This window comes from Lissotriton helveticus, chromosome 12, assembly GCF_964261635.1.
Source record: "Lissotriton helveticus chromosome 12, aLisHel1.1, whole genome shotgun sequence".
Lineage (NCBI taxonomy): Eukaryota > Metazoa > Chordata > Amphibia > Caudata > Salamandridae > Lissotriton > Lissotriton helveticus.
The window spans coordinates 779,102,517-779,128,182 of NC_136073.1; the positions used below are offsets into that span (position 1 = coordinate 779,102,517).

A 25,666-nucleotide genomic window follows, 5' to 3' on the forward strand; every position below is an offset into this window, starting at 1 on the left:
ATCTACAGCAGTGGTATTATACGCCTGTACAATTGATGAGGTACGGACTGCGAGACCAATCCAGATGTGTGAGATGTGGTGCAGAAGATGCTGACTGTATACACTTGGCGTGGGGATGTGATCGGGTATAGAAGTTCTGGACAGCGGTGACTGCGGCGTTGTCTGAGATGACGTCCATAGATGTACCTCCCGAACCGCGTTTATGTTTGTTGGGAATGGTCTCAGGAGTGCCTGTCGAAGTGCGACGTTTGATAGTGCTGGCACTGCAAATTGCTAAGCGCAGATTGGCTGTGTCATGGGGAGGGAAGCGAGCACCTGATGTCAAACTTTGGCTGCAAGGCATGGCGTATTGTCGTGACCAATTGACCTGTTACTATGAGGAATTGCCGGAAGCCTCAAGACCTCGGGATATATGGGGCCCGTACACAGTATACATGTCGAGGCTTGCGGCGGATGGGAGTCCCTAGTTTGTTTCATGTATGGATGTTGGAATCTGGTGAGTGGTTGAGGCATGGGTGAGATTCTCCCTGCACGGATTGATAATGGTGACATGCAGATAGCTCATAGTTCTGCAGTTTCTATGGCGTTCAAGACATGCTCTATGATCTGTCCTATGTACCTCTCGGGATGCATACTTGTCTACAAAACTCATTGCTGTTTAGAACTGAGACCTGGGGTGTTGGGTGGGGGGTTGTTACAAGGTTACTTAGTGTTAGGATGCTTATAAAATGAGACTGCTTACACTATGCATAAGAATCATTACAAGACTCAGGTTCTGGATTGTTATCTGCGAATACATTAATACTCATCTTGGATACAGTGATTGTACTTTGGATGAGATGTATGAATGATGTAATTTTGCGGCTGGCCCATTTATGGGTTGTAGGCCATTGGCTGTGTTCTTGTACTCTGTGCAATAAAAGTCTTTAATAAAAAAAAAAAAATAGAAAAAGTATAAATATATGTATTTATTACTAGAATAATCCCCTGTACTCTTTATGAGTATAGAAGCACAAGCGTTTAAACAAAAGCACAGTTTAACATATGAAAGTTGCACGTTTATGGATGAGGCCGGTGGCCACTCAAACCATATATCAAAAAAGTGGTACATGTATCACTTTACGAACAGTGGTAAGGCCTGGGGCCTTGGGAATCGCTGGTACTACACTGGACTAACAGCAGTTAAGACGGGAGTAGCCTGCGGGAATCTGGTGCAGAGCTAAAAGCACACGCATGCACCAATGCAAAGTCAATGGTGCGTAAAATTTATCGAGATACAGTTTTAGAACTCTTCCGACTTGACTAGAACCTAGCCACTTAAAACTTAGACACTAGAGGTGTAAACCACTACAGGAGCACCGGCGTTCATGAGTTACCTCACCCACAGGAAGCGGGTGGGTAGGTGCCAAAGCGTGTCAGCTTTCGTCGTGGAGTTCTATGGAACCTGGAGATGAAGATACAGCTGGCGGCCAGGAGAGAAGAGTCCGATTGGATCCAAGGGTGGATCGAAGATGTAGAGAACCTGAAAGAAGAGGGGACAGAGTCTGGGTCACTAGCCAGTGACCAGGAAGGAAGCAGGCAATGTCGGGCGCAATCAGGTGCTGGTCACGAAGCTTGTCTCCGCTGCCACGTGGACTCTGGGGCACAGAGATTGACCTGGAGTGAATCACGAGCTGTCCCACAAAGGTTCTCGCTGGTGTTGGCTTTCAGATCGGAGTTAACAAGCCTTGGCAAGTGCAACCCACGCAGGATTGGAAGATTGCTTCTCGTTCGGACCAGCAAGGTCAGATTGCTCCTTTTTAGGGGAGCGAGGGCCAGTGGGGAGCAACCAGACTAGCAGTGTAAATTCAAGGTTTCGTTGGTACTGGGGCCACTAGCCAACGGGCAAGTGACCGGACCAACACAGAGCAGAAAAATGCAAAAGGACCCCACGCAGCACTCGGTGAGTGTGGAGGGGAGATCTTCGGTGCAAGAGCTGCGGCTTCTACATCATTGCACAGCTTCGAGGGACCCTAGGTAGCTGCATGGTCAGCACTTCGCAGTCTTTTCAAGATGGCCGGCTCCACGCTTCACGTCGCCTCCACGGGTCTCAGATTCGCTGGGACTGTGCATCGGGCTGTTCAAAGTCGAGGGAAGCTGGTCTTGTCGATCTGTCGCTCGAGTTCCGGCGGGAACTGCAAGAAAGCAAACCGTTGGGCGCTGGATGGTGCCTGTTTGCACAGGGTGGTCACTCCTTGACCACAAGGGAGATTCTTCAGTCTTCTACGTCGAGTAGGATGTCGAAGGGTCCAGAGTTTCGTTTCATAAGTCAGGATAATCTGATGTGCATTGGCACAGCTCCTACCTTTATTCCAAAACAAGGGGCTGGATTACCTGCTAGGTCCCTCTTATGGGTGGGACCCGGGAAGGGGGTGGTTACGCCCCTTTCCCTTTGTCCAGTTTCGCGCCAGAGCTTGGGCTGGAGTGCCCCAGAACCGGTTTGACTGGATTTTGCATGGGACACCTTGTGCGCCCCAGGCAGTGTCTAGTTTCTTTCAACCCTCCCTGCTCCAATCCACTATCTCCTGTCTGGGGTGGTGTAGCACCTCCCTGTGACAGGAAACTCTGTCCAAGCCTCCCCTGCCAGGTTACGGTCAGCAGCAGGAGGCCAGACTTGTGTCGGGGCAGCAGCATCCATTTTGTGATGCTGAGGCTCTGGTTATGATTAACCGCGTTTTAAGTAAAGTAACATGTGTTTTCCCTCTAGAAGGGTGGAATGCTATCCCGTTGCCAAAACTGGTGAGGGGGTAGTATTCCAAAGTGTATGACACCTTACACGACATTTTTTGATAAAGCCAAACCAAAGTTAGCAATAACCGCGAGGATTATAATGCACTTAACAGTATATGGTATGGCAGTATCACTGGAACAGCAGTAAGGACATGGTTCCGAACATTGCAGACAGGCTCAGCTCATGCTAGAGCGCCATCTCACATAAAACCAAGCACTCTGCCTCCAGTAAGTCCTGCCATAGGAGTGACTTATAGGTGCATATGTGTCCAGATATAGGTATACTATATCTAAGCAAGGGGTTACTACACCACCTTGCCTCAACTGAGTGATCAGCCAGTTGTGTCGATTTAAATGGCCAAAAGATATGCTGCAGCCCCTGGTAGGCCTTTGATGCACCTATGCCCTGGGCACCTATAGTGCACTGTACAGGGGCTGATAAGGTGTCCAGTACCAAATTGGTGATGTACCTAAAGTACATGGATATTAATTTAGAGAGAACAGCAGGCTGTGGGTCTGATTAGCAGGCCCACAGCCACATTAAGTCGAAAACCAGTGAAGCAAAAAGCAAAAATTGGGGTGACCATAGGAAAGCAGACCCTACTCCTTCATAAACCCCCCCCCCCCCCCAAACGCAGGGACATTAACCTTGACCAGATAAGTCTTCATGTTCTAAGTGGAAGTACCTGGAGAGACCATCGGCATTGCCATGGTCAGTCCCTGGTCTGTGCTCCACTGTAAAGTCCATCCCCTGTAGGGAAATGGACCACCTGAGCAGTTTGGGATTCTGCCCCTTAATCTGATTAAGCCACTAGAGGGGTTTATGGTCTGTCTGAATTAGGAAGCGAGTGCCAAACAAGTATGGTCTCAACTTCTTCAGGGCCCAAAACACAGCAAACCTCTCAATGGCTGACCAACGTTTCTCTCTAGGGGTCAGCCTGCTTATTAAAGCAATGGGCTGGTCTTGACTATCTACATTAAGTTGTGAAAGCACAACTCCCACCCCCAACTCAGAAGCATCTGTTTGGACAATGAACTGTTTGGAGTAATCAGGACTCTTCAGGATAGGTGCAGAGCACATGGCCTTCTTCAGGTCAAATGCTTGACAGCTAACTGTCCACTGAACCTTTTTGGGCATCTTCTTGGATGTCAGATCATTCAATGGTGTCACAATGGACCCATAGTTCCTTACAAATTTCCTGTAATACCCAGTCAGGCCCAATAAGGCTCTGACTTGTGTCTGGGTAGTTGGAGGAGCCCAGTCCTGTATGGCCGGGATCTTGCTCTCCAATGGTTGAACCTGACCCCCACCTACTAGGTGGCCCAGGTACACAACCTTGCTCTGCCCTATCTGGCACTTGGTAGCCTTGATAGTCAGGCCTGCCTTTTGCAGGGGCTTCAGAACCTTCTTCAGGTGGATCAGGTGATCCTCCCAGGTGGAGCTGAAGACAGCAATATCATCTAGATATGCTGCACAAAAGTCATCCAACCCAGCAAGGACTTTATTCACCAACCTTTGGAAGGTGGCAGGTGCATTCCTCAAACCAAAGGGCATCACCACAAACTGATAATGTCCTCTGGGGGTAGAGAATGCTGTTTTGGCCTTGGACTCGGCTAACCTGATTTGCCAATAGCCTGCTGTGAGATCAAAGTTGCTCAGAAATTTGGCAGAAGCCAATTTATCTAGGAGCTCATCTGCCCTTGGAATGGGATGAGCATCTGTCCTAGTGACAGCATTGAGACCTCTAGTCCACACAAAACCTAATTTCTCTCTTTCCATCTTTGGTATGAGGTTTTGGCAAAAGTACTACTGGGCTGGCCCAGGGGCTCTCTGATGGCTCAATACCTCCAAGTTCAAGCATTTTCAGCACCTCAGCCTTTATACAATCCCTGACATGGTCAGGTTGCCTGTAGATTTTATTCTTCACAGGCAGACTGTCCCCAGTGTCCACCTCATGGGTGCACCAGTTAGTTTGACTGGGTGTAAGAGAAAACAGGTCTATGAGCCTGCAACACTTGTTTGCAGTCCCATTGCTGCTGGTCAGAGAGGCTGCCTGCCAAGGCCACTCCATCCACTGAGCCATCATCAGGGTTAACAAGTCTGGGAGAGGGTCACTCTCTTCCTCCTGTTCCCCATCTGTTGCCATGAGCAAACCCATGTCTGTCCTGTCCACATATGCCTTCAATCTGTTTACATGGAGCACCCTGTGGGGGCTCCTAGGGGTGCCAAGGTCCACCAAGTAGGTGACCTCTCCCTTTTTCTCAAGTATGGTGTGGGGTCCAGACCATTTGTCTTGGAGAGCTGCTGGGGCCACTGGCTCCAACACCCACACCTTCTGCCCTGGCTGGTACTCAGTCAGAACAGCTTTTTGGTCATGCCAAGCTTTCTGTAATTCTTGGCTGGCCTCCAGGTTTTTGGTTGTTTCTCCGTGTACTCAGCCATCCTGGTACATAGTCCACAACATCAAGCTTAGGCTTTTTGAGAGGTAACTCCCATCCTTCCTTCACAAGACACAATGGACCCCTTACAGGGTGGCCAAACAAAAGTTCAAAAGGGCTGTAGCCAACCCCCTTCTGTGAGACCTCTCTGTAAGCAAAGAGTAAGCAGGGTAAAAGGATGTCCCATCTACACTGAGCTTTTCAGGTAACCCTTTTATCATTCCCTTTAGGGTCTTGTTGAACCTTTCTCAACAAGCCCATTGCACTGTGGATGATGGGGGGGTGTGGTGAACTTATAGTTCACTCTACACTCTTTCCACATTGCTTTCAAATATCCAGACATGAAGTTGGTACCTCCGTCTGAAAGGACCTCCTTTGGAAAGCCCACTCTGGAGAAACCTCCAAGTAGGGCTCTTGTCACAACAGGAGCGGTTGTGGTCCTCAGGGGAATTGCCTCCTGGTACCTGGTGGCATGATCCACTACCACTAGGATAAATCTGTGCCCAGATGCTGTTGGGGGATCCATTGGTCCAACAATGTCTATCCCAACTCTCTCAAAGGGCACCCCCACCAGAGGTAGAGGTATAAGGGGGCCTTTGTGGTGCCACCTGATTTGCCACTGGCTTGGCAGGTGTCACAGGAGCAACAACTCCTTCGTGTTCTGACATGTGAGGCCCGTGAAAGTAAGGGACTAGTCTCTCCCAAGTCTTATTCTGGCCTAAGTGTCCTGCAAGGGGAATTTCATGGGCCAAGGCGAGAAGGAAGCCCCTAAATTGCAGAGGTATAACCAACCTCCTGGTAGCACCAGGCTTGGGGTCTCTAGCCTCTGAATAAAAGGAGCCCATCATCCCAATACACTATGGGTACTTTGAGCATTCCCAGCAGCCTCAGCAGCAGCTTGCTGTCTGAGGGGTTCAAGAGAAGGACAAGTTAACTGAGACTGCCCCAGATCTGCCCTGGAGGGTCCCCCTGACCCCAGAAACTCAACCTGATCAGGTTCAAGCTCTTCCAGGACAGTCTCCTCTTGGATCACAGAATCATCCTCCTGTGAGGTCTGATCCTCAACCTGGGGCAAGTGGGAAGGCACTGCCTTAACCCTCTTGCTCTTCCTCTTGGGTTGTGGTTGGTCTATTGTTTCAAGATCCACCACAGGTTCAGGTAGGCACTTCTTGGCCTGGGACCTGGTTACAGCAAGACATGGGCTGAAATCCCTAGCATTTCTGCATGAGTCCTGTACTCCACTTCTGACCATAATGATTCCTCTATATCATTGCCCAAAAGACTGTCTACTGGGAGGTCTGCACTTACAACAACTTTCTTGTGGCCAGTTACTCCTCCCCAGGAGAATTTAACAGCCACACTATGTGTAGTAGTGGCATTGCTAGCATTGGTCACTAGGTAGTTCTCACCTAGTATGATTTGTCCAGGGTCCACAAAGTTAGGTGTCACCATAGCGACACTGGCACATGTATCCCTGTAGGCCTGAGCCAGTTTCTCATTGATCAAAGGCATCTGCCTATACTTGCCCTAAGTATTGGGACTCATAGGAGTGGTCACAGATATGTCCACATCATATAGCAGAACTGCCTGAGTAGGGATTCTGACTAGGCCAGACTCCATCTCAGTACCCATGGTTAACCCCACTAATCCCTTGGGTTGTGCACTACCACTGCTAACTGTACTAGGGGGTGCAGGTGCCTTAGGGGCTGCAGTGATAGGTACTGGATTTTTCTTAGTGCACTCACTAACTCAGTGAGAAACTGATTTACAGTTATTGCACCAAGGTTTCTTTGGGCCATCATTCTTTTTCTTGTTTCCATTTTGGGATCCACCCTCCTTATTAGATTTATTTTGGGGGCCTGAAGAAGACTTCTGGTCTTTCTTTCTTATCTCCACCCTTCTGGCCTTCCTTCTTTTGATCACCTCCATGGTTCTGGGGTTTCTGCTTAACCCTTGTTCTGACCCACATGTCTGCCTTCTTTTCCAATTATTGGGGAGAGGTCAGATCTGAGTCAATAAGGTGTTGATCAATAGCTGGTTCTGATAGTTATTTAGGATCTGTTCTCTCATAATTAGATTGTACAATCCTGTATAGTCTGAGACTTTACTTCCCTGCAACCAACCCTCCAGAGCCTTAGTGGCACAATCAACAAAATCAGTCCAGTCCTGAGTCTGAGCTTTTTGGGTATCTCTGAACAACAACCTGTATTGCTCAGTGGTTAGGCCAAACCCATCAATAAGAGCACTCTTCAGGACAGAGTAGTTTTAGCATCCTCGGGTCTAACAGTGAGGAGCTTGTCTCTCCCTTTCTCAGAAAAGGAGTACCATAAGATTGCTGCCCACTGTTCTTGAGGAACCTGCTGTACCATGCAGGCTCTCTCCAGAGCAGTCATCCATTTTTGGATGTCATCCCCTTCCTTGTAGGGGGGCACAATCTTGGTCAGGTTTTCTATTATCATAGGTCCTGTCTTTCTCTTTAGAAATAATGCTGCCACCAGTGGGTATCTCCCCACACAGTCTTTGTTCCCCTGCTAAAGCAAGTTTAGCTTGGGCCAGGGCTATCTCTTCCCTCTATCTCGAGCTTGACAGCTCTCATCCTGGCCTTATTTGGGGGGGGGGAGGGGGGGAGGAGGAGTCATTCCCCTTTTGAGATTCCCTTGAGGCACTAGAAAGGTGAAATTCCCTGGAAGGAGATCTCTTCTATTGCCTGGGAGTATTCTGCTATGGAATCTGAGGAGGTGCTGGCCCTCTCCATTTAGGTCCAAGTTGGTTTGGTTAAGCCTCCCAATTGGTACCTGGATATCCCCTGGACCCTGATCTGAGTCATCTGAATCATTTTGTTCTGGGTTCACCTACTCATCTTCTGGGGTGGTGTTCTCAGTATCTGGGGGTTCACTCCTTCTGCGGAATTACCAGAGGGAACTGCACTAGCTTTCTCAAAATCATCCTTCTCTAGGATGGCTATCAGGACAGGAATGGTAGGGTTGTGACCCTTTTTGAGCTTCCTTGTAGTACACAAGGCACTCAAGTCCTTGAAGCTGAGTTTGTCATAGCTGGAAGGTGCCTTGGTAAGGTCACCTACCACAGGCAGAGCAATGGGTTGCTCACCTGTGCCAGACATGACTCTAGTGAGGTGTAAGTGATGCACTTACCTACACTAAGTGTTTTCCTACTGGAACCTTGCTAGTGAGTTGTAGGCAGGGTGTGCTAAGCCCTTTTATCTACAACTACTAAGTTCAGTAGAACTTAAATATGTAAGCTTTGTTTATATGTACCTATGGTACTTAATGTGATCTTTAAATTTGATAAAAAGATTGCAATGGTAAAACAGCAAGCTCAAATCCCAACCGCTGCACACCAATGTGAAAAGTTGGCCTGACGTATGATGTCTCCCAATTCTGGGGGCACCTTGTATCAGTCCAAACAATCCCTTATGGTGGTGGTTGTAAGTTAACCTTAAAAGACAAGCTATCCTAATGGTAGCATGGACTAAGCAGTCTTAGGCTAAACTCAAGAGGGCATGTGAAGCCAGCTGTTTTACTATATGCAATCCTGTAATATCAAATGAAAGGACACCACACAAGTTATATATTATAAAAATATATGTATTTATTACTAGAATAATCCCCTGTACTCTTTATGAGTATAGAAGCACAAGAGTTTAAACAAAAGCACAGTTTAACATATGAAAGTTGCACGTTTATGGATGAGGCCGGTGGCCACTCAAACCATATATAAAAAAAGTGGTATAAGTATCACTATTCGATCAGTGGTAAGGCCTAGGGCATCGCTGGGACTACACTGGACTAACAGCAGTTAGGACGGGAGTAGCCCACGGGAATCGGGTGCAGCGCTAACAGCACACGCATGCACCAATGCAAAGTCAATGGTGCGTAAAAGTTACAAAGTTACTGTTTTAGAAGACTTTCGACTGGACTAGAACCTAGCCACTTATAACTAGGACACTAGAGGTGTAAAGCACTACAGGAGCACCGGCGTTCATGAGTTACCTCACCCACAGGAAGCGGGTGCATAGGTGCCAAAGAGTGTCGGTTTTGTTGTGGAGTTCTATGGAGCCTGGAGATGAAGATGCTTCAGGAGGCCAGGAGAGAAGAGTCCGGTTGGATCGAAGATGTAGAGTATCTGAAAGCAGAGGGGACAGAGTCTGGGTCACTAGCCAGTGACCAGGAAGGAACCAGGCAATGTTGGGCGCAATTAGGTGCTTGTTGCGAAGTTAGTCTCCGCTGCCACGTGGAATCTGGGGCGCCGAGGATGACCTGGAGTGAATCACGAGCTGTCCCACAAAGGCTCTCGCTGTCGGCTTTCAGATCGGAGTTAAGCCTTGGCAAGTGCAACCCACGCAGGATTGGAAGATTGCTTCTCGTTCGTACCAACAAGGTCAGATAGATTGCTCCTTTTTAGGGGAGCGAGGGCCAGTCTGGAGCAACCAGACTAGCAGTGTAAATTCAAGGTTGTCGGTACTGGGGCCACTAGCCAACGGGCAAGTGACCAGACCAATGCGTCAAGCAGAAAAATGCAAAAGGGCCCCACGCAGCACTCCGAGTGTTGAGGGGAGATCTTCGGTGCAAAAGCTACTCGGGGCTGGGGATTCTCAAACCCCAATGCACAGCTTCAAGGGAGCCTCGGGAGCTGCACGGTCAGCACTTTGTAGTTTTTCCAAGATGGCCGGCTCCACGCTTCACGTTGCCTCCACAGGTCTCAGATTCACTGGGACTGTGGAACGTGCTGTTAGAAGTCAAGGGAAGCTGGTCTTGTTTATCTCTGTCGCTCGAGTTCCGGTGGGAACTGCAACAAAGCAAACTGTTGGGCGCTGGATGGTCCCTGTTTGCACAGGGTGGTCACTCCTTGACCACAAGGGAGATTCTTCAGTCTTCTACGTCGAGTAGGATGTCGAAGGTCCTACCTTTATTCCAAATCAAGGGGCTGGATTACCTGCTAGGTCCCTCCTATGGGTGGTTACACCCCTTTCCCTTTGTCCAGTTTCACACCAGAGCTGGGGCTGGAGTGCCCCAGAACCAGTTTGACTGGATTTTGCATGGGACACCTTGTGTGCCCCAGGCTGTCTCTAGTTTCTTTCAACCCTCCCTGCTCCAATCCACTATCTCCTGTCTGGGGTGGTGTAGCACCTCCCTGTGACAGGAAACTCTTTGTCCAAGCCTCCCCTGCCAGGTTTCGGTCAGCAGCAGGAGGCCAGACGTGTCGGGGCAGCAGCATCCATTTTGTGATGCTGAGGCTATGGTTAGGATTAACCGTGTTTTAAGTAAAGTAACATGTGTTTTCCCTCTAGAAGGGTGGAATGCTACCCCCGTTGCCAGAACTGGCAAGGGGGTAGTATTCCAAAGTGTATGACACCGTACACAATATGTTTTGATAAAGCCAAACCAAAGTTAGCAATAACCGCGAGGATTATAATGCACTTAACAGTATATGGTATGGGCAATACCCTGGAACAGCAGTAAGGAAATGGTTCCGAACTCTGCAGACAGGCTCAGCTCATGCTAGAGCACCATCTCATAAAACCAAGCACTCTGCCTCCAGGATTGTTAAGGCCTGCCATAGGAGTGACTTCTAGGTGCCCAGATATAGGTTTAGACATAGGTATACGCTATCTAAGCAAGGGGTGATTACACCACCTTGCCCCAGCTGAGTGATCAGCCAGTTGTGTCGATTTAAATGGCCAGCCAGGGGTGGCAAAAGATATGCTGCAGCCCCTGGTAGGCCTTGGATGCACCTATAGTGCACTGTACAGGGGTTGATAAGGTGTCCAGTACCAAATTGGTGATGTACCTAAAGTACATGGATATTAATTTAGAGAGAGCAGCAGGCTGTGGGTCTGATTAGCAGGCCCACAGCCACATTAAGTCTAAAACCAGTGAAGCAAAAAGCAAAAATTGGGGTGACCATAGGAAAGCAGACCCTACTCTCCTACAATTGGTAAATGTTTTCATCGGGGATGGGCCTGCATGTGGAGGCCTGTCCGGTATGGTAATGATGGTTCTAAAAATAGCACTAAGACTGAAAGCATGATAACTGCATTGAACATTTGTTTTGTGAAGTTAAATATCCTGCAAATGAATTCAGCACTGAATCATGGTAAGTAATTCTCAGCAAGACATTTTCTGTAAATTACACTCTTTGAAACAACTGGCAAACATTCATTAGGTGTATATTTAAAGATAGATATAGGTTTTAGGTTGTACTCACAGACAGACTTGGGAACTCTACCTTCAGAAGCTTGGACAGCTCCTCCTGGTTCAGCTCACCATCAGCTCCAGAGTATTTCTTGAATGTCTGGATCATAGTCCCACACAGCTCTTCCAGAGTCATCTTGACCGTTTCGATCTGTAAAGCAAGTACACAAACCCTCAGTCTGGTTCCAAAATATTAACAGCTTTAAAATGACAGAAGATCACTCTAGCTTCTTGGCTGTGCTTAAGAGTCTGTGTGCACTTACGTTGCATTTAAATTCATGTTTCATGGAAGACATTTTATTTTTTGTGTTCACAATAAGAATGTCTGTGGGTACGACTGGGTATCCTGGTGCACTGCAAGGTCATCATTTATTGTGCTTTAAAAGCCAATGCAAGAGACTATTATGAAAAGTGTTGTAAATGCACCATTTTCCCCACACATTTTTTTGGGTTTACCCCGCCCAATCTCACCTGGTAGTGGTCAGGCTTACTCTATGCATGGTTTGGGCCAGTGTGTAACGAAACTTAAGGGGGGCCCCTGCAAAGAGCACAGATGGGCCCCTCCCACCTGTCCCTCCTCTTTTGCTGAGGGGACCCCATGAAGCTTGCCCCCCCCCCCCCCCACACCCCCACCATGGGGGCCTAAGTTACGCCACTGATTTGGCCTGGTCCGACAAAATGGGCCAGGTCTGCTCTAGGTTTCCAGTCCGACCCTACCCACCAGCACCTTTTATGGGGACTAGGACTTATGTTTATTATCAGACTATTACCCAGAGCAAGAGAGAAAAAAGCATTGCCAAAGCAAATGTCTCGCCTCTGGGCTTGGTCAATGGTTTTAAGCACGCTACAGATCTATTTGGAGAAATGTGTAAATCTGAGACTACTCAAAAGCCACATTTTGAGAAGACAGGATGTCTGCAGTATCATGGAACACACAAACGGATAGCTAAAATCTCATTTACTCAACAGCAGAAATCGTTCTTCGTGACAGAAATGAGCTCTCACATCTACATACACGACAGATTGTTTAACTTTAGATGGGAGGAGACCTCCGCCTGGAGTGTGATTAGAAATAGCAGGTTCCAAAGGATCATAAAGAGTCGGGGAAGGGAATAAAAGCGGCACAACGGAGGAAAATGGTTAAAAGTACAGCCCCACCTCCCCAATCTCACGTGGTAGTGGTCAGGCTTACTCGCTATGCATTGTTTCACAGAAGGGACTTGCTTTTGTCTCCCTGCCACAGAGATGGACGTTGTGAACTCTGAAAATGATTTTTATTTAGCGCTGACTTGATCCGAAGGTGTCAGAGCGCTGTACAATAGAACCAGTTACGTTACATGAGCGAAACGTTACAAAATATAACGTTACAAAAGCAAACAGAAGACTAGAAGAGGTAGGGTACAACCATAGAAGGCAAGAACACAATATCAAACACATCAAGCAAGGGTGAGGAATGTACAGGGAAATATTAAAAATGGACAATGAACAAACTTCCTAGAGGGGTCTGAGAATGAAGGTATTAGTTCTGAAAGTGTCTTTGGAAGAGAAGAGATTTGAGGTCAGCTTTGAAGATCCGGATAGAGGTGGTGGCACCGAGCAATGGAGGAAGCGAGTTCCAGATTCTCACTGCATTATCTGAGAACGATTGAGCCATCGATCTTTCCCTTTTGAAGGAGGGGTGGGCTCAAGCAGAAACTTTTCCACATTGTGAGAAGGGCGCGAGCGTCCAGACATTCAGTTTATTCGCCAGGTAACGAAAGGAGGAAGTGTGCAAGGCTCTGTAAGCTGTTTTGTAAATAGATCTTGCCTCGATGGGAAGCCATCAAAGAGAAGACAGGATACGATAACCAATGAAAGGCGAATACCAAGCATGGACTATGTAGGGGGGAGGGGAGTAGATGTTAACAGAAGTGCTGAGTGGGAGGAGTAGAACACAAAATGGGGAGGACCTGAATCACAGCTTGAGCAGTAGAGCGAGACTAAGCACACGCTTCTCAATAGAAGAAAACAGGAAGCGGTGCTTGCCTGGGCTGTCCAATTAGGAGGCAGCAATCAAGAAGTGACACTGAAGACAACAAATGACAAGTACTGGGCGGGCTCCAAGCCCTTATTATAATATAAGCTATAGTGTCTTTCAAGTGAGATACATGCGAGACCCTAAAAAGGAGAAGACTAACTATAGGGGTAAAACTGAAAGTGAGAAAGAAGGGTTTAAAAGATCCATCAAGAGAGCTAAAGAGGCAAGCAGAGCATGATTGTGGATACAAGAGGCATGAGGGGGGAAATCAAGACAGCCTTGGTATTTAGCAACCCTTCCATTAGACAGGGAGGTCCTGAGAGAAGCTTTTTGCCTCAGGTCTTATTCTTTTCAGAGTTGAGCAGCGTCACCCTCAAGCTCTACGAGATGCAGATACCACAAGAGAAGTTGTGGGTTGAAGACGTCCTGCTGTTCCGTTCTAGCCAAATACCACCGGAGCGAGTTACACCAAGTGACCTTCCAAGCGGTCCATGCGACAGTCCAGGGTTTTTATTTTCATTCTGAGACTAGTCCTCTTGTTGATTCAGTCATTCAACCCAGCTTACAGAACGGAAATGCAAAAAACTCCTGAACTGGAGCAGCTAGTCATGCATGCACCTGTGGAATATAGCAATTATATGCTAAATTGGACGGATGAATATATTAATTATATCAAGTCCTGGACCGATGGGGCCTTAAATTGCACCCATGCAAAGCTGCCAAATGGTCAACTTTAATTATATTGTAAGCTACACTCAGTCATGGTCATTTCATAGCGGCCAGGCTTTCTGATGCACGCATTTGCAGCTGTCCCCACTCCGGTGGTTTGCGTTCTGGGACTTGTTAAGTGTGCCACAGCCCATAAAATATGTACCCAATGTATCAAAATGTGTAATAAGTATGTGGACGGGACAGCATACGACACAGCTTGGACGTGGGAAATTCAAAAGCTCTCCATTCGGTCCATAATTAGTTATACTGCGGTATAGCAAGTAAAAACTACAAGACCCAGAATGCTCTACACAACACCACAACGGGCTGAGGCACAGGACACAAGGTGGAACTTGCCAAGAATGGCCCCACCCTCACTGGAGCCAATCAAGTGCTTGGTGTTTACTTATAGAATTGACTTCTCATTACTGGTCATTTAATTTGAAGACAAACTTTGACCTGCCCATCTTGAGACCGCCCTAGGCCTCTCAAGGAAAGCTGCCGGTATCCAGGGGAGGACAGGGTCTCCCACTCCAGGCTGGAGGGCGACAGCCACGTGTATCCCATAATACAACCAGGGCCCAACCCCAAAAGGGTAGAGAGACGAGGCCTGGACCGGAGCAGCTGAATCACCCCTGGGCCTCGGAATCTAAGTGGCTATGACAATGTATATGGGGTGCGTCTGAAACGGGATCCTTAAAACACTCGTTGAGCCTCGGAGCAGCGCCTTGTAGTCCCGCAGAACAGACAACAAACCACGCATACCGCGGAGAATCACGCCTGTGTCACCCAGATCAGACCACGCACACCTCAGGGGTGTCACCCAGAACAGACCACAAACCCCGCATACCGCGGAGAATCACGCCTGTGTCACCCCGATCAGACCACACACCTCAGGGGTATCACCCAGACCAAGCGACAACCCCCGTCTCCGAGCCCCTTACCGCGAGCCTCAGGGTACAGGCAGTGAACACAGGCTCCTGGACGAGAGAAGCGAGCAGACGCCCCTATCACCGGCCTCTTTAAAGGCCCCGGCCCCGCCCCTTTACTCCAGGGGAGGCCGCACTCGGGCTGCTTCACACAGGGTCGGACTCACTTAAAGGGCCGTCAGTCCGCGCTCGTCAGTGGCCTGTTCACTTTGTCATCACTCACCACCTTGACACAAGTAGGGGTATTTCCAGGGCTCCCCAGTTCCCGTTTCCCTGCTTTACTCACCTCGTTCCTGTTTGTACTGTGCATTGTGGGACTTGTAGTCCCGTTTATCCCATTAGAATAGAGAGACTACAAATCTCAGAGTGCAGAGAATAGTCCTGGACTGGGTGAGTCACAGACTATGGACCTGGAAACTCGGGAGCTCCGGGATTTCCTGTCTACGCCTTAATACACAAACAGGAGAATTGGTTGTCCTTCGGGACCTTTTATTGTTTTTCTATATATCTATATCTCATAGATGCTTCCTAAAGAAATGCATTACCTTATTTCGCTGTGGGAGTAACTAAACCCTCTGTAATGCACTTACGGATACATTTTATGAAGCACATACTCTGCACTGAAGGGCTTCCAGGCACTTGAGAGAACATTGTGTGTTTGTATATTTGGATTCCGTGTAAAGGCAGCACCGGATCCTGATGTCATCGACACAAAGACCAGCTTCTCACTCTGCCCAACACAGACCACCGAGGTCTGCAGTAGGTGATCGAGTCCAGCCTTCCACGCCCATTCATTATTTGACCTCTCCGCTGAGATGGCTGCAGGGGTAGTAGTTTTGAATCAATTGCTTTGTCAGAGATCCGAGATGGTGGCACGTCAGGTGAACGATGAACTGTCAGTTGCCAAAAAGAGGCCCCACTGTCCAGGCAGGAAGCCCATTTGAGGCATTAGGTGATAATCAGGGCGATGGCTCTGGACGACCAAGGAAGCCATCATCTCTTGTAGCAGTCAGCCTTTTCTTTAAATGCCAGTGTAAAATTCTAACCTTAGACCTCAGCAGGAGTCTTAATGGGTTTATTGAATACAAATAAAAATTAGTAATATGTGTATCACAAGTTCAATCAGCCAGAGTTTATCTGGAAGGTTTTAGAATATACCTTGAAGTTATAAACAGTCTGATAAGTTACTTTTATTCTCAGGTTTATCGTTCTCTTGTTTTAAGTACAAAAAGGCTTTTCAGAATTCTCTCTGTTCTCAAAAACCTTTTTTTTGGTTTGGTAGTTCCTTTGGTAACTAAGGCTGGATGTGGTTCAATGGTTTCCACTGGCCTTCAGGAATGATTTTTCTCATCAGTAGGACATACAAGAACAAGGTAAGTAGTCATATTTGTCTAATGTCGTATTCACCCCTTTTAAGGTTTCGCCTGCCAGCGTTTGCGCTGCACTTGAGAAATCTATTGGGCCTCATTTATGAGAATTGACGCATTGCTGCGTGAAAGCAGCGATGCCTCACTTCTCAGTGCGCACTCCTTGCGACATACCTGATGCGTCATATTTAATGTATGACGCATCATGTCGCAAGGAGTTACAGATACATCAGTATTTCTGACGTATCTGTAAGCATAAAAGTGACGCATTGCTGGAGTGTGTCACAAAAGTGTCGCAACTCCAGCAATGCGTCCTTTCACATGGGGAAAGCCCCATGTGAAAGGGCTTGCGTCAGTCTACGCCTGCTGTGAGGCAGGTGCAAGATTTTGATGCAACAGCGTCCTAAAAGTGACGCAGTGAAATCTCATAGATTTCACTGTGTCACTATTACAAGGCTTTTTGCGGGGTAACGCCCCCTCTGCATACATTATACCTGAAGCAGGTATAATGTAGCGCAGGGGTTTACAAAGTGACGCATCTGCTTAGATGCGTCACTTTGTAAATAGTGCGCAACAGGAGGCATGTTGTACGCCACCGATGCATCACAAAAAGTGACGCATCGGAAGCGCAAAACTGACGCAAGGCCTCATAAATGAGGCCCATTGTTTTTATTATAACTCTTAAAAGGGACTCACATCCACCACCTCGCTTTCCTGGCTTTCATTAGTTCCTGTGCTTCCCACTTTCTTTTACTCCATTTCTTTTGGCTGTCACATAGTTTCCTGCATTTACCAATCTTTGTTCCTCATCTGCTTCTTCTATCAGTTTCCCGGTGCCGAAATACCGTTAACATTTGCACAGGTGAAACTATTTTTCCATAAAGTATTGCCTCTTAATGCTTTTGCGTCTTGCTGCAGATTTATATAGCAATGTCTCACCAGGATAAATAAAATGGTTTGCCCAGAATAACAGGATGTTGTGCTGTCGAGACGCGAACTAGGATCCCCAGCTCGCGAGTCAGCAGCTTTGGCCATTTTGCCACATCCTCTCAACTGCCATGATCCTTGCTTGCTGAGCGGTTGTTTGTTCTTTTACTTATCCAGCTGAGTTTAGTGTTCCGCTAAATTTGTAGGGTTTTACTAGGGAGCGAGCACATGCGCGCTTTGGCTGATAAAGGGGCAACATGGGAAAGTTTGATGTACCGGTTGGTGTGAGCTGGATTCATGCCCGCTATGCACTGCCCATGTGTGCATGCCAACTCACCTTCCACTTCCTGTGCCACTCTTTCCACCAACATGCTTCTGGCACGCTAAGCCTTTAACACTCCACTGCCAGCCACAGCGCAGCCGAAAACAAAACAAATATACTGCCAGCCTCGTGCTATGAAGATATGTGTGCATGTGTATAATGCGGGGAGTTCAGAGGGGTATCAATTATTAGCCGGGAACAGCCCACTGGCGTAACAAACCGTGAGGGGCCCCCCTGCAAGGCACATGGAGGGGCCCCTCTGGACTCAATTAGGAGCTCTCCAGCAGAGTACTGTGCTGAGGGGGCCACCTGGAGCTTAGGGGCCCAACCCGCACCAAGGGGGGTGCTGAAGGAAGTGACCCACTTGGGGCCACCCGGGTAACCTTGGACCACCTCTCAGCCTACCATACCAAAAAAAGAGTAGGAAGAAAGTAGAGAAAATACCAATAATTGTTTAATTCAGATGCACTCAGAGTGGTGGCCCGTCTGCACAGTCTCGAAAAGTGATACAGAGGTAACTGAAATCAACAAGCATAGAGATACATTATGTACGTTTCATAGTAGGGCAAAGGCATTCCTACAATTGAATTTTCCAGGCAGATGCAGCTGGACAATGAAATACAGAAAAAATAGGTTTTGGTTCTCGTATCTCACATAACCTAGCACAGTCCAAGGTCGTTTCACCCTGCACCTGCCAACAGACAAGTGGGAGAGGGCCCCTATCTAGTGAGAAAGGTATGCATTAATATAAGCAGTCTATTCATTACTGAGGCAAAACTTCAACATTTCAGAAACAAAACTTAACAGAGGCTTCTTCTCGGAAATAGCAAAGGGTTAGTTTCAATCATCATTCAAAATGTCGTCTGAACAGAAATGGTGCCGCAAATGGTAAGGTATGTAGGTCACTGTGTAAGCAATCTCAGATCTAGTCTAAAACTACGGGGCCTGTGCTACACCACTGGAACAGCCATGGCCTGTGCCGCCGCTCCTCTTGTACGTACGCGGTGCTCTGGGTCTGCCTGCGTCTCGCCGCTCATGCTGAACTTTATTAAAACTCTATCTCCGTACTCTAGGCCTGTTGAGAGTTTCCGAAGCAACCACATCTGATGGCCACATAGTTGAACCATGCTGAAGTTCTAGACAGCAAGGAAACCCTTTCCCCTTTCTTGTGAGACTCCGCCTCTCCAGGATTTCCTAACAGGAAATGAAAGGCAGTGTCAGAATAGCCGTGGTTTACACTCCCACTGTCGCCCATTTTCCCCATTGCAAGCCGCCTCTCTCTCACCGCCTCCTCCCGCACCTGTCAGCGTCTAAAGAAAGAACTGCAATAAGGCAATAACTGTGGGTCTTGTGGTGCCATTTTGCTCTCCGTTTCCAAGTTTAAAGTACAACTTCTCCCGTCCAATGGCTTAGTGATAGTTTTAGAATCATATCAAAAGCTGTGAATGGTAACACAGTATTTCCCAGTGCAGATGTTGCTTCAGGCAAGGAAGCAAGTGTCAACTTGGTGAGAATACTGTTTTTTTTCTTCATGGTCCCATATGTTACTTAGGAACCCACCACACTACTCATCAATTTAGCGCACTATGTGTGATCTTGGGCATGCAGAGCCCAGTGGAGAGTTTAAGGCGCAACTTAATGCGTTTACCAATGCTTGTTTTATTTCTTTTCTTTCTCCTTATTCCTAATACTTCTCTGAAAGAAATAGGACTGCCTTTTCCTTATGGGCCTTCCTTTACTCTTGATCCTAAGGTTCTGAAAAAAGAAAAATGATTCTGTCTCTTTCTATCTTTCCTCTTTTCCGCTTGTCAGGTTACTATGTAGTTATGGACTTTTTTCAGAGGGGGGTTCCATGATTTATAAGAACTTGTCTCTTGAGCCCTCACAATGCAATTCAAACAATTTCTTTTGATTCATCCTCTCCCCCACATCAAATTTCTCTTCATTCAATTCCCTTGTGCAGCCTTTCCTCAGACTGTGCAGTGGCACAATAGCATCCTCCTAACTCCTCAGAGACCCCAGGAATCCACAAGCCACAACCATGTGCTGTCTGGCTCTGTGTCTCCAGTCTCCTCTGCTATCCTGGTTTTCACTCCTATCCCGGATTCCACTGCATTGGGTCGGGCTGTTCTCTGTGGCTGTTCCCCGATATCTTTCTGACCTCCAGGCATTATCTCCTCTCGGCATGAGCTTGGGATTCTCCTTTGCACCTTCTTTTCATTTGTGAGACCCACTTTGTGGTACTGTTTAGAATTAAATGATGCAGTCATGATGCAGTGGAATTGCATCACACTGAATGTTCTAATGTAAACCAGTACTTGATGGGTTTGCCGAAGGTTGCTGCATTTAACTTATACTCCATTAAAGATACTTCAAGAATTTATAAGAAGTTTCCTGTGTGGATTTCTACATATTTCCATCTTGCTTCTGCTCCTCACACCTTGCGTCTTTCTTTCTTTCTGTTCCAGGAAGGCAACACCCTCTATTCCAGGTTCATGCTGTCTGGCGGGATCAGTTCTGATGGTGGGGATAATGTTTCCTGTTTAAGGTGAGTAATCCCCCTTACATTACTCTATAAATGGAGTTAGTGAGACATGCTAGTGAACAGTGGGAGTGAAGCAAATTCTTCTAGGATACTCAAAATTTTGATTTTGGTCACATATCTGTTTCTTACAATAAACTTTATCAGATGCCTAGTCTGAGGTCATTGGAGTGAGAGGGCATGGTTTTAAAGGTACAAAAAGCAGTTCCATGTCAGAGATGAGCACTTCCAGTGGGCAATGTTCGCATGAGTAAGAAAAGCTCTTGGCAATGCACTCCGAGATGGCACTCGAAAGTGTTGTATTCTTGTTTGTTTAACTTTATTTGCTGTTCCAGGCTATCGTCCTCTGATTCTGGGTGTATTATCTATCTGTTGTGCCCTCCCACTCTGGGAACAGAGTCCCCAAAGTGCACTCCTCTACAGGGAACTCCCTCGAACTCCTTTAAGTAAATTAAATAAAGATTCTTCAATGGCATGATGTTGTTCTCTTTTAACCATTATTCGTGATACATGGGTATTCATCCAAGGATGTATGATCAGTAACAATGACATTCACATATTAGACATCATACCATTTAAGATTCTTTATTTAATTTACCTAAAGAAGTTAGAGGGAGTTCCCCATCTCAGAATACACTTTGGAGCATGAGTAAGAAAACATGGCTGATGCATCTTACGGTTATAATAATGCCTAAGAAGATTAGAGTTCTACGCTTTCAAATTCCCTCCATCATGTACTATTTCATCAGTCAACTTAATAAACTAAGGGGTATATTCACAAGAACCTGTGATAACTACGGCAAGAGTATAGTAACACAACTTTCACCATCGCAGCCTATCGCGGGAAAATAACCCAGTAACAAATTGGAATTCACAACAAGGCAGTAGCATGCGATAGTCTGCCGCGATACAACCACCTCGATCGAGACAAAAACACAAACTACAACACCAAAAAACCTGCGATGGGCCAAAGCGCGATAAGGAAATAAGCGATAAGCAGCGCCAGGCCTGCCACACACACCTGGCAGGTGGGAAAAATCACCATAAAAGTAGAAAAAACACCCAAACACAAACTGACCAACACCCAAGCACCATGGAGGCAGCCGGAGCAGGTGCAGAGGATGATCGCAACCCCACAAGCACCCCAGACGACCAGTCCGGTATCTCGGGGACAGGTAAGGGCAAGGACAAGAAGAAGACGAAGTTCAGTCTGCAGGTGAATAGGATCATAGTCACGGAGGTGATGGAACACCATCAACAATTGTACGTCACCTCCAACGTGTCATTGGGCACCAAAAATGGAATATGGTGGGACATCATGGACAAGGTGAATGTCGTCGTGGAGCACAAGATGACAATAGTGAGGTCGAGAGGTGATGGAATGACATCAAGCGGAGGACCAAGGAGAAACTCTCTTCCAACCGGAAGGCAGCAACGCAGACTGAAGGTCGGGGCCCAGCGCCACAGCTCGTGCTGAATGACATGGAGGAGCAGGTGTCGACAGTAATCAGTGTGGAGACTGTGGCCGGAGTCGGGGGATCGGACACTGCTCGACAGGACACAACACAACCGCAACAGCGTGAGTGACCATTAGGTTTTGGGGGACAGGTGGAGATGGGCACAATGGCACACATGCACAATCAAGCAGAGCACAGTGCACACCCACAATGACTCTTGGTCCTCGCCCAGATCTACAGTCTGTCACAATGTACAATGCCATGCTGTCTGAATGTCAACATGTACCATGCAGCTACACATATGTGGACACATTGTAATACACCATCTCCCCTTCAAATTGCAGGGGCACCATCAACACCTCCTGCAGAGCAGTCTCAGGCACTCTTCACTGATGACGAGGAGGACAACATCAGCATCGACAGACACCCAACCCATCCAAAACATCATTGACCTCATCCGCCACTCACCTCAAGGATCAGGGCAGCCCAGCTGCATCGAGTAGACCCCACCCACTACCCAAACCACCCAGCAGGAGGCACCCACAGCCCCGGCACTCTCCCAAGACCCCCAGGAACAACACATGGCCTTCCAACGCCATGTGCTGGAGTGCAAGAGGGAGACGGCTGAGCAGGAGCAGTTGGGCTTCGGCTTCATGGCAACCAAACATGATGCCATTCTTGGGTGTGTAGGCCTGCTCCATGGTCTCCAATGATCCCTGACTGACATCGCTGGAGTCATGACGCGGAGAGAAGAACACCTGTCCGCTCAGAGTGGCTCCAGCGATAACAGCCATGAGCTGGCACATATGCGGAGGCTCATGGAGGACATGGTGCAGATGGAGGTGGAAAGGATGGCAGCCACCGCTGCACATCAGCGGAATGTAGCTGGGATCTACCATGCCCTGCAGATCCTCAACATGGCATTGCTGCTACAGGCGTGGCGATGATGAATGCTGCTGGCCCCACACCATCCACGTCTCCGCCCTTGGTGTGGTAGTTCCTCCCAGTGCGGAAGGCCTATCCACTCCGGCACCTAATGTGTCAGTGGGACACAGTGCGGCTGACAACCCTCCTCCGGCACCTGATGTGTCAGTGGCACACAGTGCCTGAGCTCGTACAGCAACACCCACAGGTGGGGCAGAGCACTCATCCGGGGACGAGGACTTGGATGGACCTGTGATCAGAAGGACTCAGTCGCATTCATTTCCACCACCTGGCCTGTTTCTGCTTGGTCCCGCACATGGCCTCATGACCTTTCACTGACCCCGATACACTCCGATGCACTCACCTTGGACAACGACATGGACTGCCACATCCTGTTTGATGACCAATGGCAAGGCGACCAGACATCGGTCTGTTCCCTTCCTCTCCCGTTTACTTGTCATCCCCGGATAGACTCTGCCTGGCCCTCCAAGGGCCCATATTGTTTAGTGTGCTCGGCATTGCCGTGTACCGCTCCAGCTGCAGAACTGCACTGGATGTGCAAGAAACATCCAGTAATGCACTGCTGTGTCATGTCTTTCATCATTCATGTATGTATGTGTGGATGAATGTAGGGACAGTGATTTCCCTTGCGTCAATGCTGCTCATCCTGTGGGATACCAGTCAGAGGGTGCTACATAGCAATTTGTGTAACGGGTCCCATGGACACCACAACAGGGACACACGCATCAGCCACTTCCTTGTCCGGACATGGACTGAATCACACCCAGTGCCCATGAGTCATTTTTGCAAGCCATGTGCTGTTCCAGCGTATGGCAAGCCAGACCACTCCGCTAATGCTCCGAGGGGGGCCTCATTGCTACCTGTCGCAGGCGTACTCGCTGGTGCTGTTCAGGTCACTGGTCTAGTTGTGAGCATGTCACAGCCACTCCCTGAGGTCAGGTTTGCACGCACATCACACCCATCCGGCATACGCGTCACAGGCCATGTGACCCCGCAAATATAATGGGCTGACGATGTCACCTACCACTCTGCCGGTGGTGACTGGATGATGGACCCGAGACCTTGAGACCGGCAAGGGCCTACCACCATGTGGTGCTGACTAGGGTTGAACAGGGTTTGTGGCACACAGTGCATTGCAGCCGGCACAGACACCCCACCATGGGACGGTGACTTTGGGTGCACTGAGTCATTGCCAACTGAAGCTGCTGTGCGGGTGTGCAGCTTGCAATGATGCCCCGTCCCGGCGGTCCGGACTGCTCAGGATTTGTGTGCCCTGCTGGACCGCAGTGTAGGCTGAGCCAGCGGGCATCACGAGCCTCCCGCCATGTGGCCTTGCTTCCGGGATCATAGAGTTAGTGGCGCCTATTGGGCTGAGCTGGTGTGCAGCCTGCGATGGTGCCGGGTGCCTTAGTATGTCCTATGCCATGGAGTAATCAAGACCAAGCATCAGATGTGAGACCTGGTGGCCTGCGCAGCGTGGCTGCATGGTGTGGAGGGTGACATGTCCGCGGAGCACGGGCTTGTGGCTTGCAGCGGCACGTGGTGAGACCTCCTGTCTACACGCCGGTGGTGGAAGGTGAGCAGTGAGGCCCGGGTGTGCATGGGCAGAAATGATCCGATGGGCTGGGGTGCCTCTGCCTGGATGTGCATGGGCAGGCGGGCGATGTTGTCTTGTGCAAGTGTGTGTACTGTGCCAGTCATGTATCTGGACTCTGTTTCAGATGACGGCTCTGACTCTGATGTGTGACCTGGTGTACGCTATACATAACGGCAAGTGGTTGGAGACACACCCGTGGCAGCAGGACAGCAGTGTGGCCCGGGTGCGCAGGGGCGGTACTCTCTCTCTTCCCCCTCAATTCATCTCTCTCTCCTCCTCTCTTCTTCTCGCTCTCCTTCTCTTCTTCTCTCTCTCCCTCCCCCTCTCTTCTTCTCTCTCTCTCCTTCGCTCTCTCTTTGTCCTTTGATGTGCGCACAACACACCTTCTCATCATGTTTTTTGTCTTCCAGGCTGTGACCTACGGATTGTCCCGAGGGGAGCCGCCATGTGTCTTCATTTCATTTCAGTGTTCATTTCAATAAAGTTTCATTGGTTGCTTCGAAAGCGAATGTGTGATGCTCATTTCTGTGATGACACATGCATGTCACCAGTTGTGACTGTGCGACATCAGGCTGATTATTTCGTACATGTTTAGGTGTAGCTGATGTGGCATGTCTTTCGTTGGGGGGTGCCAGGTAGGGGTGGTCCTGGGTGTGGTGTTGGTGAGTGTTGTGGCCTTCTTGGGTGTCCGTTCTGCATGTTCAGTTGATCCATGGCATCTGTTTGTCTTTAGGTGTGGGTCTGTGCTTTGCTCCCTTTTGTGGTGCAGACTGTGGTCCAACTTTACACCAGGTCAGAGCAGGTGTTAATTTCCTGCTGCTAACGCACCATATTGCGTTTCGTGTTCTTATCGCTGATCTGGTTGGTCGTTGAGAATGTTGAGGTGTCGTGTTGCCGCTGCTTTTTTCACGGGAATGCCTACTCTGCATCTCATTAGCGATAAATGCAGTGGTCCTCTGTGGCAATGTTTTTGTGGCTGCTGTTGCGGGTAAACTGGTGCTGTGGGCTGTTAACACCAGCTTGTGAATGGAGAGGTAAAATTATCACAACTTTTGCTGTGTTAAAGTGCTGTTAATTTGGCGATAGCTCCTTGTGAATATGCCCTTAGATTCTTCAGGATATTTGCTTCATATTCTACATCACTTTCGCAACATTCTGAGGTTTCATAATCAAATTTCCCATCATTGTAATAATTTTGAATGGTGGCCTGATATGATGAAGATACAGCATGACCTCAAGTGAGGTTTGAGATTGAGGTAATATAAACTTGGACAAGGATGTAAATCAGTATAATTTAAAAATCATCAAGATTGCTTTGAGAACTTTAATTCCCCATCTTCCAAATAAACTCTCTTAATCCTTACCAGAAGTTTCATCCTTCCATAGCCATGTCATCATCAGTGGTCTCTAAATTGCTGACACATCATGTATT

At 48.2% G+C, this 25,666-nt stretch overlaps 1 protein-coding gene across 1 annotated transcript in view; it reads right to left on the reverse strand.

Moving 5' to 3' along the window:
• Positions 1 to 25,666, reverse strand: part of LOC144798305 (protein S100-P-like) — a 204,742-nt gene that overhangs the window by 19,622 nt on the left and 159,454 nt on the right. The window contains exon 2 of the mRNA XM_078669106.1: positions 11,455 to 11,571. Within this exon, the coding sequence (XP_078525232.1) occupies positions 11,455 to 11,556 (102 nt within the window). The 5' untranslated portion in view covers positions 11,557 to 11,571. The remainder of the gene's footprint in view (positions 1 to 11,454; positions 11,572 to 25,666) is intronic.